This window comes from Danio rerio, chromosome 15, assembly GCF_052040795.2.
Source record: "Danio rerio strain M-AB ecotype USA chromosome 15, GRCz13ab, whole genome shotgun sequence".
In the NCBI taxonomy this organism is placed as follows: domain Eukaryota; kingdom Metazoa; phylum Chordata; class Actinopteri; order Cypriniformes; family Danionidae; genus Danio; species Danio rerio.
Genome location: NC_141035.1, coordinates 6,388,234 through 6,408,011, shown reverse-complemented (window position 1 = coordinate 6,408,011; position 19,778 = coordinate 6,388,234). Strand labels below are relative to the sequence as shown.

At 36.2% G+C, this 19,778-nt stretch overlaps 1 protein-coding gene across 5 annotated transcripts in view; it reads left to right on the top strand.

The window, feature by feature from the left end:
- dscamb (Down syndrome cell adhesion molecule b) overlaps nt 1-19,778 on the top strand; it is a 317,810-nt gene that overhangs the window by 256,649 nt on the left and 41,383 nt on the right. For all 5 annotated transcript variants that reach the window (XR_015508884.1, XM_087283469.1, XM_087283470.1 and 2 more), the window contains 5 exons: nt 9,818-10,014; nt 12,552-12,648; nt 13,162-13,290; nt 14,610-14,777; nt 14,913-14,983. Coding sequence is in view for 4 of the 5 variants with exons in the window: in XM_087283469.1 (XP_087139595.1) it covers nt 9,818-10,014; nt 12,552-12,648; nt 13,162-13,290; nt 14,610-14,777; nt 14,913-14,983 (662 nt within the window). In the remaining variant the exon portion in view is untranslated. The remainder of the gene's footprint in view (nt 1-9,817; nt 10,015-12,551; nt 12,649-13,161; nt 13,291-14,609; nt 14,778-14,912; nt 14,984-19,778) is intronic.

The following is a 19,778-nucleotide window of genomic DNA, read 5'->3' as shown; positions in this document are numbered from 1 at the left end:
ATCTTTCTTCATGTGTGTGTGAGTGTCTTGTGGCGCTCCCTTGCCTTCAGTATCAAAGAGAGCACATGCTCAGACTGTGACCAATTGTGCAGCAAAAAGGGGAATTGCTTCAGCATGGCAGCCTGCACCAACCACACACACACACAAACACACACACACTTGCGCTGCCTCTCCTAAACCATAGAATATACCTCATTCTATTGGCCTGCACAAAAAAGGCAGTGTGTGTGTGAGAGATAGAGAGAGAGAGAGAGAGAGAGAAAGAAGGGGGTAGATGGCCCATTCAGGCGTGGCAACATGACGAGGTGGCCTAGTTTCCCAGGGTGCCCCTGTGCTGGTGATAAAATGAGGGCTGAAATGGATTATATACACCCAGAGTCGTCGCTGCAGCCTCTGTTTTCATACCGCATGCTACACCATACACACTAATCGTATTCAACATGGCCATCAAAGTGGAAAACACGAATGGAGTTATCATAGTTAATTCACGCCCGGCCGTAAACGCTTGCTAGTCCGAAGTGCCAAGGATATTTTAAGGCTCACTTGTTTTGTCCGCGCTAAGAGAATCTGAATGATCTGTGTTTACAGTTTTGTCATTTCTTTGCAGTATTTTTTGCAGACTGTATGGGCGTAGAAACATTTGCCTTTTTGTTCTGTGTTGATCGCTCAGCTGTTGTAATGAGTCTGCGCATCGCCATCAGACGATCATATTTCATGCTCTTTAACCTGCGTTCCTCTCTAAACGCCACTTATATGCTTCATTGGGCTGACAATAAGGACCATTAAAGGCTACATATGCACCACCTTCATCAGTGTGTGTGTGTGTGTGTGTGTGTGTGTGTGTGTGTGTGTGTGTGTGTGTGTGTGTGTGTGTGTGTGTGTGTGTGTGTGTGTGTGTGTGTGTGTGTGTGTGTGTGTGTGTGTGTGTAGAAAAAGAGAAATGCTACTTGTTTTAATTACTTTTTTGTTAAAATCTGAAGCTTGTCTTGTAATGTAATGTAATGTAGTGTATTAATATAGCTTATTTATTGTGTATGGCCATACACCCAAAGCGCTTTACAATCATGAGGGCGGTCTCTCCACACCACCACCAGCGTGCAGCATCCACTTGGATGATGCGATGGCAGCCACAGAACAACGGCGCCAGTGCGCTCACCACACACCAGCTATTGGTGGAGAGACAGTGATCGAGCCAATTCGGTGGAAGGGGGTGATTGGGAGGCCATGATCGTAAGGGCCGATAGAGGGACTTTGGCCAGGACACTGGGGTTTCACCCCTGCTCTTTCACGAGAAGTGCCATGGAATTTTTATTGACCACAGAGAGTCAGGACTTCCGTTTAACGTCTCATCCGAAAGACGGCGCCCACTGACAGTGTAGTGTCCCCTTCACTTTTACTGGGGCATTAGGACTCACACAGACCACAGGTTGAGCGCCCCCTGCTGGCCTCACTAACACCACTTCCAACAGCAACCTAGTGTTCCCTAGTGGTCTCCCATCCAGGTACTGACCAGGCTCAGCCCTGCTTGGCTTCAGTGAGTAACCGGTCTTGGGCTGCAGGGTAACATGTCTGTGGTCTTAGACCAAAGATACCCAAACTAGGGCCCATGGGCCAAGTTGAATTCCGGAAGTTTTTCGTGAGACAGAACAATATGGGAGATGGGCGGGAAATACGGGAGACGCCGGGGAAAACGGTAGTGTTGGCAGGTATGCTTCAGACAAGTTGCGCGCACCCTGTCAAACACCACCAAACCACCACCCCCCGACAGCTGAGCGGGACGAGAGTTTACTCACACGTGACTTGTTTTAGCTATTTTGGTTCGTTGAGAAACTGTGTGAAAACGAACTGCACCAAGAACAAAGAGCAACAATTTTAATCCCTGTTTCAGACAACTGAATCGATTCACAGGTGTGAAAGCACCCTTAGATTCTGTGAACAGGATAATAAACTTTTAGGGCCCTATCATACACCCGGCGCAATGTGGCGCAAGGCGTGACGCAATAGCTGTTTGCTAGTTTCAGCTCAGTGCATGAGTCGTTTTGATGTTTTCCACCACGCTATGTAAATAGCAAATGCATTTGCGCTCATATGTGCGCCCATAGGCGTTGTGAGGCGCATTGCTGGCGCGTTGTTATTTTGAGAAACTATACTAGATTTACAATAGACCAGAACAAAGCCAGTCTATTGTCCAACGTAAAGCGCGTAAGTTATGCGCCTTGCTTACACACTGCTTAATATACACAAGATGTAGAGCAATACGCAATTATCTTTACATATAAAACATATTAAAATATTAAGGATATATATATATAGAATATAATAATGATATAAATATAAAGGATTAAAATATTACAAAACATATTATTTTTTAGCCTACATAAATATAAAAACCACTGCCTTCATGCCTTCATCTCGGAAGACTTTTTCAGTTCATTCATAACAATTTGCTTTTGTATAATGTTATTATTATTAGCAGTATTATTTATTATATGCATATTTATATTTGTTTTATTAAAAAAAAGCTTAGATTTGTCCACCTGTCAGGTCTCTGAGGCACATCATGTGTATTAGGATATAACTCAGGTTTTTGAACACACTTCGTTATTATTGTTCATTTATTTGTTTGCTAGAAATTAAACTGAGTTTAGATAGATAGTTTTGAAACAAATCTTTGCGCTTAATAAACAAAATTTATTATTTTTAGGCTAAATGATTTCTGTGCATACAATCCTATCCATGAGAGCGAAAGTGAAAGTAGATTATGAGATGCATTATCTTCTGGCGCTGCAGATGCTCTGTTTTACTGTTTTCTTGCTAGTGAAATGCTCAGTTTTTCCACTTACTGTATAAAGTCCTCATGTAAATGGCAAATGTGCTTATGGCGCGACGCAACTGGCTCTTAAAGGGAATTTGAGATGAGACTCTGATTGGTTTATTTTCAAAACACACCCATAACTCTTTAAGAAAATAAGCTCAACCCTTTTAGATCATGCGCCACGGTGCAAAGCGGATTTTTCTGTCCTTATATTAGCAAAAGTGGATTCTGACACGCCCTGAAAGTGTTTGCGCCCTGCGCTTTGCACTTTGTGCATGGACCATCAAAATAGAGCCCTAAGTCTGAGTCTGAACTCCATAAAAGTGTAAAGTAAAAGAGTAAATTATTTGATAACTGGGTAACTTTTTGTAACCAATCAATTTCTTCAATCATAATTTTTAAGAAACGTACAAGTATGCACTGTAAAAAAAGACAGCATGAGACAGCATAAAGGAATTAAGTTAACTTATTAGTTTTTATAAATTTTAAGTAGATTGAACATGTAACAATTAAGTTATCCAACAAATAACTCCAAAATTGTGTTGCTTCAGCTAATTTTAAAGAAGTAGTTTGAACAAACGACAAACATTATTTTTTAGTGTCTGTGAGATTTTCAAAACAGAATTCCATAACAAGTTCTAAAAAGTCACGGATGCTGCCTGTGAAAAGACAACATTCACTCGCTCTCGAAAATCTCCCTGCGGCTCCCTGTGGCTTTCCCCAGTTTGTTTAATAATAGTTAGGTGCTGTTCTATGGCTGCTGAAATGAATAAAGGGAGATCCTGTTTGATGTGCGGTTATGGCTGCCATCAGCGCTCCCCCCTCTCTCTTTATTACAGGAGCCTGTAATATTGCTGGATATTAAAAATATACATCAACTAAGCTGTTATGGGAATACCATTTAGAGCCCCTCTTGCCTGAAGCCCCTCTGCTGCTGACTGCAAGACTTTAAATGAGATTATACACACTGTTTTGGATGTGTATAAGTAGAAATTCGTAGAACTGAGAACTTGCCATTTTTTGACGACTTGCCTTTTTTTTGTACACATTGCACTCAAATACACTTCAATGTTTTCAAGATCATATACACAAATACAATGGAGAAAGAAAGAAAAAAAAACAGCTACACTTTAATATTTGGATCAGTTTTCACCATTAACTAGTGGTTTATTACCTGCCTACACCGAAACACTCACCGGCCACTTTATTAGGTACACCTTACTAGTACCATGTTGGACCCTCTTTTGCATTCAGAACTGCCTTAATTCTTCATGGCATAGATTTAACAAGTTACTGTAAATAATCCTCAGAGATTTTGGTCCACATTGACGATGGCATCAGGCAGTTGCTGCAGATTTCCACCACACCCCATAGGTGCTCTATTGGATTGGGATATGGTGACTGTGGAGGCTATTTGAGTACAGTGAACTCATTGTCATGTTCAAGACACCAGTCTGAGACGGATCCAAGTAAAAGTGTGCTTTATAACTGTAATAAAAACAGGTAACATAAAGGTATGCTATTGCTAGTCTTTATTTTCAGTAATGAGGTAATCTAATGTGCTGGTGCTTTCAGTATGGCTATAAATGTCACAGGATGGTAATCAAACTCATATTAGAAATGCATAAAAACTGAATAGCGGTACACTTTTTTTCCATGTGGTCACATGATATGAAATCTACTGGTTTATTATAAAAAATTTGTGCTGTCAATCGATTAAAAAAAATTAACTAATTAATCATACTTTTTTTCGAAAATGAATCACAATTAATTGAAAATATCTGCAATGCCAAAATACAGGCATTGCAGATATGAAAATTGGAAAATTATAATAACAATAAAGAATTGAATACAAACAATTGCACTCATTGAATAGTTGTATTGCTGTGAGTTGAAAACAATCATAAATTAGAAACAATAAAACTGGCCAATTTCGTAAGTTTGATTGTGTTCCTATGTTCCTTTTTTTAACTTTTTTATTTTTTGATGATGATCGATGGCATGGTTAAACGTGATCCACCAATTGGAAAAGGCACCACTATCATGTAAAAACTTGAAAAACATGAAAAATTTTTCATTTGCTCATGAATTTAATAATTAACTATTAGTTAATTATTAGTTAACTATTAGTAAATTCACCGTTGCCACCTTCTATTTTTTCAAATTTTGAAAACAATTTTTAAATATTTCTAACAATAAAAAAGGCTTTTAAAATAAATAAACAAATAAAAACTTCTCAGTCGTCAGTAAAAATTCACATCTTCAGGCTGCAATTTTCGAATGCACATTAGATCTTCAGAGAAAAGCCCTCGCTGCCAAAGAGCAATAACATTTAGAGCAGGCGGAGGGATATTTTCGCTTTTTAATGTGTCTTACTTAAAATTCATAGTTGTCATGCAAAATAAATCAGCGTTCTCTCATATGGAGCTGCTGCACGGAGCTTGTGAGTGAATAAGAGATGAGAGTTAAACGTTCGCAGGCCTGACTCTGACACTCTTCATCATGTCAACTTCCGCCACTTCACACCGCGCTAAACCTCAGCAGCATATGAGCCTAGGCACGGGGAGGGTCGACCCACAAAACTGCATTTGTGTTCCCCTTTATTCTGTCTCTTCCTGTCTGTTTGTCCTTGAGCAGCTGATGGGAAAATTCATCTCAAAAATGACATGTACTCATCATTTAGTCTTCCTCAAGTGCTTCCAGAGCTTTATGAGTGTTCTGTTGAACACGGTTGGAAACCAGGAAATCTGGATGTAACAAAAATAAATTTGGACAAAAATGCCAATGAAACAGGGAGTGATAAACTCACTACTTAATTTAATTCATCAAAGCATGTGTTGGCAAACATATTTATTGTGCATTATTTTCAACTTAAGTGTGATGAAATAGATTTGCGACCCTTAAAAGTCTTTTTTGTGCAAAATATCTGCCTGCCAGGGTCATATAGAGCAGGGGTGTCCAAACTGCAAGGCCATCTGTGGCCTACAAACAGTTTTGTGGCGGCCCGCGAGGCTTTTTATAAATATTAATAGAATCTGGCCCGCTATACAAAAATGAGCGTAATTCCATAAATAACCACGGGGTATCGTATGACATGTCTTCAATTAGGCAGCAGTTCCTGTTATGAAGTAAAACAAACTGAACAAACTGAAAGAAATATAATTGATAATCACGTTTTGCCGAGCCATGATGGCACAACCAAGAAAAAGGAAAACCAACAGTGAGTGCAGGAAATTTCAGTCACGTTGGGTCAAAGAATATTTCTTCACAGAGGTCAGCGGGAAATGTGTCTGTTTAATTTGTCAGGAATCAGTTGCAGTAATGAAGGAATATAATATTAAAAGACATTATGAAACAAAACATCATATGCCTTATAAATGAAAAATAAAGGCTCAGAATCAAATGAACGATAATCTGTGCAATCTTTCTAAAAAGTAAAATTACTGTAAAGTTCAAACATTGCCAAATAACAGGAGTGTCAAAATATAACTGGATAAAACAACAATATAATAATTAAACAATAAAATAAAATGTAATGTTTAAACTCTATAGTGATTTTATTTTAGATAAGGTTGCAAAGATGCATTGTTCATTTGAAGTACAGTTTCATTTGTGCATCTTTAAATGAAGAGAAATGAATAATGTCTTTTTTTCCTGTTTAGAATTTAACTGAGCCTTTATTTGTCATTTATAAGGGATTTATAAAGCATGAACAGTCCTCACTTTAGATTAGGTCACAAAACTGCATGACGTTGAGTTAATAAAGCATTTATTAACATATATAGTAACCATTAGTATATGCCTGAATAATAAGACATATAAATGTTGATTTCAATAGTTTATTAATCATTTACTAACTCATTCTGAATAATCCTAAAAACCCTCAACTACTCTTAAATACAAACAGTTTGTAAATAATTTGATACTTAATTTATTAATGAAAAATAAATCATTAACTAAGTATGAAAATACAATCATTAAACACATTATATAAGTGCTTATAAGTCAAGAATACAGCATTTGTAGCTGCAGTTATAAAATGCTTACTAACGTTTATTAATGTAGAGTTAATGCTTAACAGATAATGAGTTCACTATTTGCTAATGCTTAATAAATGATTTATAGTGTGTAGTTATTATAAAGTGTTACCGAAGTAAATGTATCTGAAGTGCAAAACAAAAACATACTCTAATTAGCAAATTTCAGATTCACAAAAATGTAGACAGCGTTCTCTAATGACATCGTCATCTGAAACGTGCAGCAAAACGTACCTCAAGCAATGTATTTAACCTGGGTTGGAAAAAAAGTGCTAGTGTGAATCTAAGTGAATAATCGAAGTGTGCTCATCATTTAATCATAGCCAAGTAGAGAGTGAGAGAGAGAAAGCGAAAGAGATCCCTCACACTGCTCCAGGGTAACAAGGTTTAAGACAGTGCAGGGTGAGACGGGCCTGAGCAGGTTTTGCGGCTCTTTTCATGTCTGTGCTTGCAGTGTGAGCAGCCCAGTTTGCTTTCTGCTCTGTTTCTTCATTTGAGGTGATCGGATCACTCTATATGGAACTAAGAGAGACATGCAGCTGTGGCAATGATCAACTGTCTGCACCAAGGCGTGCATTTTTATTGTGTGAAATGCAATAAAAATGCTTATACAATGTTCAGGAGAATGTCAAAAAAAAAGCAATTCGTGACAGTAATCTCAGTGGGCTTCGTTTATGAAACACAAGCAGAATATTTTTTCTGTGTGTAAAATTGTCCATGAAGCTGTTCTGATGTTAATTTTTGAACTCATACTTTTCATGTTAGCTGTACTAAAGTAATGTACTGTATACCTTCTCCCAGCTGTGTACTTTGACTATCAGGCCCGTAGCCAGCCTGGTGAAAGGGGTGGTTCTTTTATTCTCAAAAATTTTACCTTTTTGCGGTTATATACCTCATTTAGGCTACTACTTTATTATGATATTAAAATACTGCATTACAGTGACATTTCAAGCACTATTTAAGCTGAAATAGATTGTCGGATGGTCATCATAACAAAAAAATTCATGGATAACAACAGCTAAATGGTCGCTTTTGGTGCTTTACACCTTTTCTTTAGCCCTTTTCACACATACAGACCTTTCCGGAAAATTATACCGGCAATTTTTTCGGAAAGGTGTGTGTGTGAACAGGCCCTTTTTGAAAATACCGGTAAATTAGCTAATTTAATTTAACTTTGCTAATTTAAGGACGGGAAAATCCGCTTTGGTCCGTGGCACATGGTCTAAAAGGGTTGAGTTTATTTTCTAAATGAGTTATAGGTGTGTTTTGAGAATAAACCAACCAGAGTCTCATCTCCCATTACCTTTAAGAGCCAGCTGCGTCACGCCATAAGCGCACATGACGTAAAGTAAGTTCACTTTCGCTTTTGCTCTCGTGGATAGGGAAACCTTTACGCACAGACATCAATTAGCCTATAAATAATTAATTTCGTTTGTTAAGCGCAATGATTTGTTTCAAAACTATTTCTAAATTCAGTTCTAATTTCCAGCAAACAAATAAATGAACAATAATAACAAAGTGTGGTCAAAATACTGAGTTATTTCCAAATACACCTGCCATGCCTCATATGGTCTAAAACCTGACAGGTGGACAAATCTAAGCTTGTTTTTAATAAAACAAACATAAATATGCATATAATCAACAAAACTGCTAATAATAATAACATTATACAAAAGCAAATTGAATTAACTGAAAAAGCCTCCCGAGATGAAGAAAGTATGACGGCAGTGGTATTTAAATTCATGTAGGCTAAAAATTAATATGTTTTGTAATATTTTAATCATTTATATTTATATCCTATATATATATATCCTTATTATATATATATGTATATATATATATATATATATATATATATATATATATATATATATATATATACATATATCCATCCTTAATATATTATATATTTTTCATATGTAAAGATATTTGCGTATTGCTCTACATCTTGTGTGTAGTGTGTAAGCCAGGCGCACTTTGCGCCAGACAATAGACCGACTTTGTTCTGGTCTAAAGTACAGACTACTTACAGTTTCTCAAAATAGCAACGCGCCAAAACACGCCTGCTTTTTTAGACCAGAACGCCTATGGCGCACATTTGAGCGCAAATGCATTTGCTATTTAAACAGTGTGGCGCAACACCTCAAAATGTGAGGTGATGTTACCTCTAACATCTAGCAGCTAGATGTTAGTCAAATAACGTTTATATGTTCCTTCTTAACAAATAAGGAGTAAGGACTGGTGGAAGAGTGCTATTGAAATTGAATAATTAATGGAAAGAAAAAACGTCCTCATTTCGCGATGTGTGTGTCTGGGATCCTTTACTGACAGCCGCCTGTGTGGATCTTGTTGGAAAATATGCCGTAAAGTCCTACATGGCGGTAATAGTTTGATGGCGGTGTTTATTTTAATAATACCACTAATATATGCATACTCCAAGTCTTAATTCCATTCTTGTTTAGTTCAGGTATGACTTTAGTTGGATTAAAGTAATCAAAAAGCGTTGTTTACATGGTGCCTCTTAATCAAAGTATTGTCTTAATTGTATTAAAATCTGATAAAGTAACGGTGTCCTTGTAAACGTACTCAATGTTCAACTCAACCACACTGTCAGGGCTCTGTGAACTTGGCTCTGCGAAGCAGCATTTTCTGTATGTACGTGCATCAAAAGCAAGTATGTTATGGCTCACGCTTATTGACAGAGGAAGATGATTTACGGTTAGTCGTGTCATCCAGTTGGTTGTTTTCACAAAATAATCTTTACATAAATTATTTTCATGCACTTTTTGTGCAACACCCAAATAAGGCCTACATGTTAACCGGATTTATGGTGTTAATAATAATTGTTAAAGTGCATTGGTTCCATGTTGAGCATGTGAAATGTGTTCTGAATGGGCTGTCGTTGATGTTATTTATAATTTCATCCAAAACATCACTCTCTGCCTCTTTTCCTCCCTCTCTTCAGTTCCTGCCATGATCACATCTTACCCCAACACCACACGGGCAGAACAGGGTCACATGACTGAGATGAGCTGCACTGCTCACGGTGAAAAGCCCATCAAGGTTCGCTGGGAGAAGGAATCTCATATCATCAACCCAGACATGAGCCGTTATGTGGTTACTGTGAAGGAAGTGGGGGATGAGGTCATATCCACCCTGCAGGTGAGCAAAGGCCCCCATCTTAACTGGAAATGCAATCATATGCCTCATTTAAACACACATATTCAGCTTTGCTCTGGACTATATATATATATATATATATATATATATATATATATATATATATATATATATATATATATATATATATATATATGTACAGTTGAAGTCATAATTATTAGCCCCCCTTTGAACTTATTTTTCGTTTTAAATATTTAACAGAGCAAGGAAATATTTATACATTTTAATACAAGATTCGCTGTGCTGTGAAAAAAATATAAATCAGTGTATGGAAAGCATCGTCAATGCACCGTGATGCACCGAGATATCAAATTGAACCAAATTCGGTTCGAAACCGATTCGAACCGTGAGACCAGTGTAGGCTCACACCTCTGATTAGTATAGTGTTTTTAGCATAGGTAATACTTTAGTATAGTGATCAAACACTGTAATCCCAATAGGTTTAAGACAGGGTTGTCCAAACTCAGTCCTGGAGGGACGATGTCAGGGCCGGAGAAAGCTAAACTGCCGCTCTAGGCAGAGGACGATCACGCCGCCCTCAACCCCAATGTGAAAACGAAAGTGACCGTTTATGAAAATGAAGTGAGGTGTCACGGACCTCCATTCTTCCGCCCTATGCGCGTATATAACTGAGTGAGGACGCGCGGGTGTAGCGGACCTCTATTCTGCCGCCCTATGCACGGATATAACTGAGGACACGCGGGTGCTGATGGAGGTGTCGCTGACGCCGTCCTCTCTATTCTGTCGCCTATTCGCGAATATAACTGAAGACGCGGGTGGTGAGGGAGGTGTCGCGGACATAACTGAGGACGCGGGTGGTAAGGGAGGTGTCACTGATGCCGCCCTCTCTATACTGCCGCCCTAAGGGGCTGCCTAGGTCGCCTCTATGGACGCGCCGGCCCTGGCCGGTGTCCTACATATTTCAGTTCCAACCCCAATCAAACCCACCTGAACCAGCTAATCAAGGTGTATTAGAAACACCCATAAGGTGTATTGAAGGAAGTTGGAGCTAAACTATGCAGGACACTGGCCCTCCAGGACCAAGTTTAAGCACCCCTGGTTTAAGAGATCAACCAATGAATCGAACTTTACTATGCATAACTTGGTTTCAAACCTTGGTTTCTTTCTTCTGTTGAACACAAAAAAAGACATTTTGAGAAAGAAAGCTAAAAACCTGTAACCGTTGACTTCTATAGTAGAAAAAATAAATGCAATAGAAGTTAGTGGTTACAGGTTTCCAACAATAAAAATATCTTCTTGTGTTCAACAGAAGAAAGAAACTCATAAATGGTGGGTACATGATGTCAGAATTCTCATTGTTGGATGAACTATACCTTTAATGCCGAGTTCAGACTGCATGATTTTCAAAGTAGTCATGTCACAGTTGTTTAAACACTGCATGACTATCTGGGCTAGCGTTTTGTCACTGCTTTGTTTACACTGCCTGATCAACAGGGGGCTTTACACTGTATGACTTTAAAATAGGAAGAATCGCCGACAACTTTGTCTAAACTACCTCTCACAATCAAAAACATGTCGTACATATTTTGTAATTGAATATAACGAGAAAGGAGCCTTTAATGTACAAATTTGCTCACCTAGGTTTGAAGGGAATTAGTAATTTCTGCTCAACCTTTTTTTTTTCGAACTTTTTTTTTGTGGTTTTGCTCAGATAACACGTCAAACAGACACTGATGCTGCTGCCAAATTTCCACTAGTTTTTCCTCCATTTCTTGGGTCCAAATAAACTGACAATGAGTGATTTTAACTTCTCACCAACCTCCCGCTGGCCTGCAGGTCACCACACTACTAGATGCTCCTCTCTCATGGGCTGCAGGTGCTCGCAGATGTTATTTTCAGTCAATGATTTGAATCGCCTAGAGCTCCAGATATTTAGCATGCCAAATATTTCACGAGTGTCGGCGACTCATCGGCGATTCTCTCAGATCGCGTCTTTGATAGTTCATACTGTGTGATTGTCGCTCACTTGCATGAGCAACGGCATGCCTGTGATTTCAGCCATTTGTCGATGATTTGTTAAAACCTGTCGGCGTGTCAAAATCGGGGTTAAAATCATGCAGTCTGAACTCGGCATAAGGGAACTTAAACTAAACCTTTTGAGGAAACCAATTAAGTTGAAAACTAATATTTATGAGTACCGTGAACTTACTCCATTTAAGTACAAAAAATCTTAAATAAATCCGCAATTCCAGTTAACTGACTAATGAAACTTACCAAAACGTATTCATTTGAGTATTGGAATCTCAGTTGAAAGGTTTGTATTATATTGCATCAAACCACTTAAGGTATGTTTTTTGTATAACTCGTATCTTTTATTTTCAAATCATTTACCAGTTTTGCCTCAGTGAACTTCTATGTTTACTTCTTTTGATTGTTATTAAGTAGATTTGTCAGATTTGAACAGCAAAACTCTTAGTACAGTAGCGATATCTCTTTCAGCATTCAGTAAAGTGCATTAATAGTCATTATTACATTGTGTTTACATTTTTCCCCCACAGATCTTACACACTGTCAGAGAGGATTCTGGCTTTTTCTCTTGCATCGCCATTAACTCTTATGGTGAAGATAAAGGAATCATTCAGCTCATAGTTCAAGGTGACGATTGTTTGACGATTTATTTGACTGTTCAGGTTTTATATACTGGTGATCAAAATATATATTTTTTTAAATCCCATAATGTTTTAGAAATGTTAAAAAATACAGCGGAAGGAAGGAAGGAAGGAAGGAAGGAAGGAAGGAAGGAAGGAAGGAAGGAAGAAAGGAAGAAAGAAAGAAAGAAAGAAAGAAAGAAAGAAAGAAAGAAAGAAAGAAAGGAAGGAAGGAAGGAAGGAAGAAAGAAAGAAAATGAAGGAAGGAAGGAAGGAAGGAAGAGAAAGAAAGATAGAAATAATGAAAGAAAGGAAGAAAAAAGAAAGAAAGAAAGAAAGAAAGAAAGAAAGAAAGAAAGAAAGAAAGAAAGAAAGAAAGAAAGAAAGAAAGAAAGAAAGAATCATTTACTCCCACTAGTTTTTTTTCCAGGAGTTTATTTTTTCTTCTTAACTTGAATGAATTCTGTCATTCACTCGTTAAATATTGTGATTAAATTTTGTTACCATGCTTTTCTCGCAGATCGTCCTGACCCTCCTGAGGTTGAGATCAGAGAAGTAAAGGACCGGACCATCGCACTTCGCTGGACCATGGGCTTTGATGGCAACAGCCCCATTACAGGATACGACATCAACTATAAAAACAAATCAGGTAGAAGATGATATATGATGATACAAATTGTAATAATTGTAATAATTCTGACTTTAACTGTACTTATTTACATTAAGATGAAACAACACAATTCTTGATATTTTTTGAGTACAACTTAATTGTTTTATATTTAATCCACTTAAATTTGTTAACTTAATTGATTTGAATTGGGATACTGCAAATAAATTTATTTTTTGTTTTATTTCGGCTAGAATAGAAAAGAAATATTTTTTTGAACCATTTTAAGGTCAGCCTAATTATTAGCCCTCTTAGAAATTTTGTCACCAATAGTCTACAGAACAAATCACTGCTAATCACATACAATGACATGCACTGAAAAAAAAGGATTCAAAGATGATTCGTTGGATTTATTTTTTTAAGTTAAGTGTAAATATATTTGGTCTGAATTTAAACAAATTAAGTTGAACAAATTACTAAATTTAATTTGTTTAAGTTCAACCCACATAAATTGTTTGCAACCTCTAAATCTTTTTTTTTCAGTGTACCTAATCACCTCAACTTGCCTAATTAACCTAGTTAAGCCTTTAAAAATCACGTTAAGTCTTGTATCTTGGAAATATCTAGTAAAATAGCATGCACTGTCATCATGACAAAAATAATTCAATTAGAAATTAGTTAGTAAAACTTATTTTTAGAAATGCAGTTAAAGTCAGAATTATTATCCCCCTGAATTATTAACCCCCTTGTTTATTTTTCCCCCAATTTCTGTTTAACGGAGAGATTTTTTTAGCGCATTTCTAAACATAATAGTTTTAATAACTCATTTCAAATATATTCATTAATAACTAATACATTTATTTTATCTGTCATGATGACAGTAAATAATGTTTTACTAGATATTTTTCAAGACACTTCTATACAGCTTAAAGTGACATTTAAAGGCTTAACTAGGTTAATTAGGTTAACTAGGCAGGTTAGGGTAATTAGGCAAGTTATTTTATGACGATTGTTTGTTCTATAGATTATGAAGAAAATATATAGCTTAAAGGGGGTAATAATTTTGACCTTAAAATGTTTTTAAAAAAAATTAAAAACTGCTTTTATTCTTGCCGAAATAAAACAAATTAAACTTTTTTTCCAGAAGCAAAAAAATCTTCAGACATACTGTAAAAATCTCTGTTGAACAGCATTTGGGAAAAATTTAAAAAATAAAAAAAAATCAAAGGGGGCTAATAATTCTGACTTCAACTGTGTATGAAATGTTGATTTACTTTTATAATTACATCTTCAAGTTGTGATCCTTCTTGTGGTTTATATTGCATCATCACATACTCTAAATTTCTCTGTATTTCTTGAAGCTTCCTGGGCCTCATCACAAATGACCAAAGACGTCTCCCCTCAGCTGAATCAGGCCACCATCATTGAGCTTCACCCTGCTTCCACCTACAACATCCGCATGTTCGCCAAAAACCAGATCGGAGAAAGCAGACCGAGCAACGAGCTGACCATCACCACTGACGAAGCACGTGAGTATTCCCACAACTCAAAATAATGTGGGCCTTTGTGAGGTTTCCTGCTGTATTATGAGATATTTTGTTATCTGTGGCGCCACCTAGTGGATAAATCCATTATTTTCCCTGTCTGATACGCATTCAATCCAGCACCCGACGGAGCTCCTCAAGACGTGCAGCTGGAAGCGATCTCATCCCAGGGCATCAAAGTCACATGGAAGGTGAGCTAGTACTTGTAGATTTCTGCACACACTGTAAAAATATATTTTAATTAACAGTTTTGTATTTTGTGATTTACAAGTGAATAGTTCAGAAGCAAAACCCTCTGAATGCCATCTAAAATGTTCTTGTAATATGAGCATTTTTATCAAGCTCTTGTGTGTAAGTTCAGTAATTTTACTTTTATGGCAAAGAATAAGTGATTTTCATGGTCTTCAAAGTGAAATAATTTAACATAAACAATGGAGGCTGCGAGTAATGCTCATTTTCGATTTAAATTTCTGACGGCACTTAGAGGTTTTTGCATCTAAACTCATCAAGTGTTTTTCTGTTTATTTACGGTTGTGAATTGCATTATGGGGCCTTGATCTCTGATTTAAGAAGGAAGAACACGGCTCTGTTCTTGACTTCTTTTTAGACTGGTGTGAAAATTCAAACCTTCTCCTAAACATTCCTAAAACTAAGGAGATGGTGATTTTAAAGAGAGAGATACTTTTTTTTTTTTTTACTTTTAAAAAGCTATTTATTTAACAGTATATACAATTAAAATCATTTCATTCATAAAACCAAAGTTTGATCTTTTTCCCAGTCAAAAAAAAATGTTATTATTGTCTTCCACAAATACAAAGCCCTTGTTAATGCACCTTTTTTTTTTTCAAAACTCAATACATCATTGGTCATTCGATAATATTCATATTCTAAATGAATTCTTGATTCTACAAAAGCTTTAAACAAAATAATTACATTAACTTTCTGACCTTCCAAGTCAGCTCTGTATGCCTTCCAGATAGCTAATTTTGCCTGGCCGATCAGAAAGTTGGAAAAAGTACAAATCTCTTTTTTTTTTTTAAAGAGTACTTCTGACCCTAAATGAACATTATATTCGTAAAATTAAGTCCTAACCTGCTAAAAATCCTCTTAAACATATTAAAAAGTGGCAATAATTCGTAAAAAAACATGGAAAACGTCATAAAGTTTTTTACACACAGGACAGAAAGAAGAATCTGGAAAATTTAATCTAAACAAAATCACTCTAGTTAGCAAAGAACAGCGCAAATTATCATTGCAAATCACCAGGGGCCTCATGTACGAAGACTTGCGTGGAAATCTTACTAAAACTTTGCGTACGCACAAAGCTGTAAATGTGCGTACGCAGAAAAAAATTCAGATGTATGAAACACTGCGTACGCCGAATCTCACGCATATTCTTTTGTACATCTGAATGAACGTGAAACTGAGCGCAACATGCACGAGCACAAAACCCCTCCCTGCCTCCTCCCCCGTATGAATATGCTAATGACTATGCTAATGGAAAAACCCAACGAAAAAGCAATGGCAAAATCAAGCAAAAAGAGAAACTTTGAACAGAATGTGAATTGGAGGTGCTGCTTTCGGAGGTAGACCGGAGAAAAGCGGTGTTATTTGCAAGTTTGTTCTCCGGAATTAACAACAAAAGAAAAAAATAGAGTGGGAGAGTTTAGCTGATACGGTTAACACAGTTGGGTCTGAACATCGCACTGAGTGCATTTAAAAAAGAAATAGTGTGGTTTATAACTGAAAAATGTTGCAGTATCATTAGCAGTCTCAGTGGCGCACCTCATAAGAAGCATGTGATCATGCACTGACACGTTCGAGCATAAACTCGGCTCGAATCCAGCGTCTGATGAACTCTTTCTTCTTTTTTTCCCGCTACATATCAGATTTTGCCCACTATTTATCACGAGAAAGACAAGTAGGAATCATCAATAAGTTTGTGCATCATATTTTATTTGCACATTTATTGAATGTAAATGTTTCTGATTCACGCATGCAAATTCATCTTCAGATAGTGTCTTTATAGCAATGTGTGTGCAGTAGATTGCTCAGATTACATTGGGAAAACAGGCGACCGCTGCAAATTGTGCTTTAATGTTTAGCTGGTCAACTGTATGGTATGGAAATCTTACATACCTACTATATGAACCCGTCTCATACAGCTGCCATTGCAAGGATCAGACACTTTGTAGAGAAGAATTTAACACAACTGCCTCTAGGAGTCGCCAATGGAAATAAAACAGACACGCACAAAAAATGTGCGTACGCCTGCCAGAAAGCTGCCGTGAACCTGCGCACATTCCCACGTTCAGTTCATTGTTAGTAAATCCAAACGTGAGCGATTCTGAGCGTGAAACCTGGCGTACGCAAAGTTTTTGTGCGTACGCAGCGTTGATACATGAGGCCCCAGGCCTTTTTGGTAGAGGGTTTTTGTATAGAAATGCCAAGAAGGTGAATTAACTCCACATTCAGACAACAAAGATCTCCATTTTGTATCTTTCCTTCCTTTTAACTGTCTGATAAAAATAACTTTACACAAATATTATATAAAACTCGCTTATTTGTTATAGAAAAAGGTAGACTTTTTACATTTTTAAAAGATAGAAGCGAGTTAACATCATCATCATTATTATTTTCAAAGGGTTCTATTTTGGCGTTACATGCATTTCTGGAAAAAAGAATTCCGTGAAGTTGTTTAACATGGATTCTGATATATAATCTAATAAGGATTGAGGAAAATAAGTTTGAAAAATTTTCACAATATTTCCCACTATTCTTTCTGATCTACTTCTAACTTTCCTAGTGATTTCCTGTGCTAAACACCACTTTCTTTCTGATAAAATTAACAGATTTCCAGCCCTAGTTATTCTGAGAAAGCAAAGTTGTCAATATAATTCTTTGACATACTGATCTTTTTATGCAACCATGGATTTTAAAAAGTGGTTCATTGAGCCCAGAGAGAGAGAGCAAAAAGCAAAACTCATCCCCACATTAATTAATGGGGAGCAAATTCCGTTAGTAACAAATTATAAATATTTGGGTGTGATGTTGACTTGATGTAAACTTAACTTGGACGTATAGACTAACTGCGTCAGGAAAAAGCTTTAACAGAGAATGTACTTCTTAAAGACACTATTGTCTTTTAATGTTGACAACACATTGTTGATCATGTTCTATAGTGCATTTATTGAAAGTATTGCAACATTTTGTGTGATCTGTTGAATGGTAATCTGACTAATGGTAATCTGGTGATCTGAGTATGGAAATGCTTCTGAGGTCCAGTAGAGGTCACTGAGGAAGGTGATAACAACAGCCAGTAAATTGTTGGGATTAAAACTAAAGAGCATTAATATAAAGAAAGAGTACTAAATAAGACTATCATGATTGTCAATCATGAGAGACATCTTTTATCAAACACCTTCTTATTGTTACCATCAGGTCATCAATACTTTGTTCCCAGGTGTGTCAGAAATAGGAAGAAAGTTTTTAAATTCCTCTTCACTCAGTAGCTTAGAGTATAGGGGTACCATTACATGATTTAATTATACACATACAGTTGAAGTCAGAATTATTAGCTCCTCTGAATTATTAGCCCCCCTGTTCATTTATTTCTCCAATTTCTGTTTAATGGAGAGAAGATTATTTCGACGCATTTCTAAACATAATAATTTTAATAACTCATTTCTAACAACTGGTGTATTTTATCTTTGCTATGATGACAGTAAATAATATTTTACTTGATATTTTTGAAGACTTCTATAGAGCTTAAAGTGACATTAAAAAAGCTTAACTGGATTAATTAGGTTAACTAGGCAGGTTAGGGTACATTAGGCAAGTTAATGATGGTTTGTTCTGTAGACTAGAAAAAAATATTGCTTAAAGGGGCTAATCATTTTGACCTTAAAATGGTTTTTAAAAAATTAAGAACTGCTTTTATTCTTGCCGAAGTAAAGAAAAAAAGTGATGAGTGATGTTTAACAGAGCAAGGGCATTTTCCACAGTATTTCTATTGTATTTTTCTCCTGGAGAAAGTGTTATTTCTTTTAGCTTTTTAGTTTTGAATTTGACAGGTCAAATTCTTTATTTCATTTTTTTTTAATATTAATAAAAACGGCTAATGTCAATATTATTTGCTATCTAAAAAAATGTTGAGCTACTTTCTGCGCTGAATCTGAATTTCGCCATCTGAATTTCTGGTTTTGAATTTCAGAATATTGAATTTTTTCTGAATTTCTTCAACTTGAAAACTTAAAACGGGTATTTGAAGTCTATGAATTCAGAACAAAAATTGGACTTAAAAAAATCTGTTGTATTAAATTAAATTCAATTCAACATTCAAGTTATGAAATTCAAATTCAAATTAAGAAATTTAAAATAAGTCATTCATATTCAACAAAATTGTAATGGCATATAAAAATTCTGATTTATTAAATGACAACTGTAAATAATTCAAATGAACACAGTTCACATTCAGATTGTTTGGCATATTATTACTGTAGCTCCATAATTTCCCACTTTCAAGACTTTTGCTGCTTGCTCAAATTAATTTATTCATTTATATTCGTCTTAAGTCCTATGTTTAATCCGCTTGAATTTGTAACAAACGATTAAGTAAACTTAAGCAATTTGTGTTGGGACAACATGAAGTTATTGTATGGAAACCAGGATTTTGTGTGTCATTTTAGCAGACTGCATTCAAAACAAAGCTGTTTTTAGTTTAACAAAAAGGGTTTTGAGAAGTTCTGAGTTCCAAAAACAAATGTTTTCATAACACCGTGACACCTTTTATTTCAAAAGATCAATGCCATTTTTGATTACTCAGTTCATGAGCCCTTTAGGAAAATGCTGAATGAATGGAGTATACATAAATGTAAACAATGTGATGTTAAAGTTTAACAGTTTTGCTAGAGGGATCCAGTTTCTAAAAGTATTTATGATATGCCTGTAGGTTTTAGCACACCCATACAATTTCTAAACACTCAA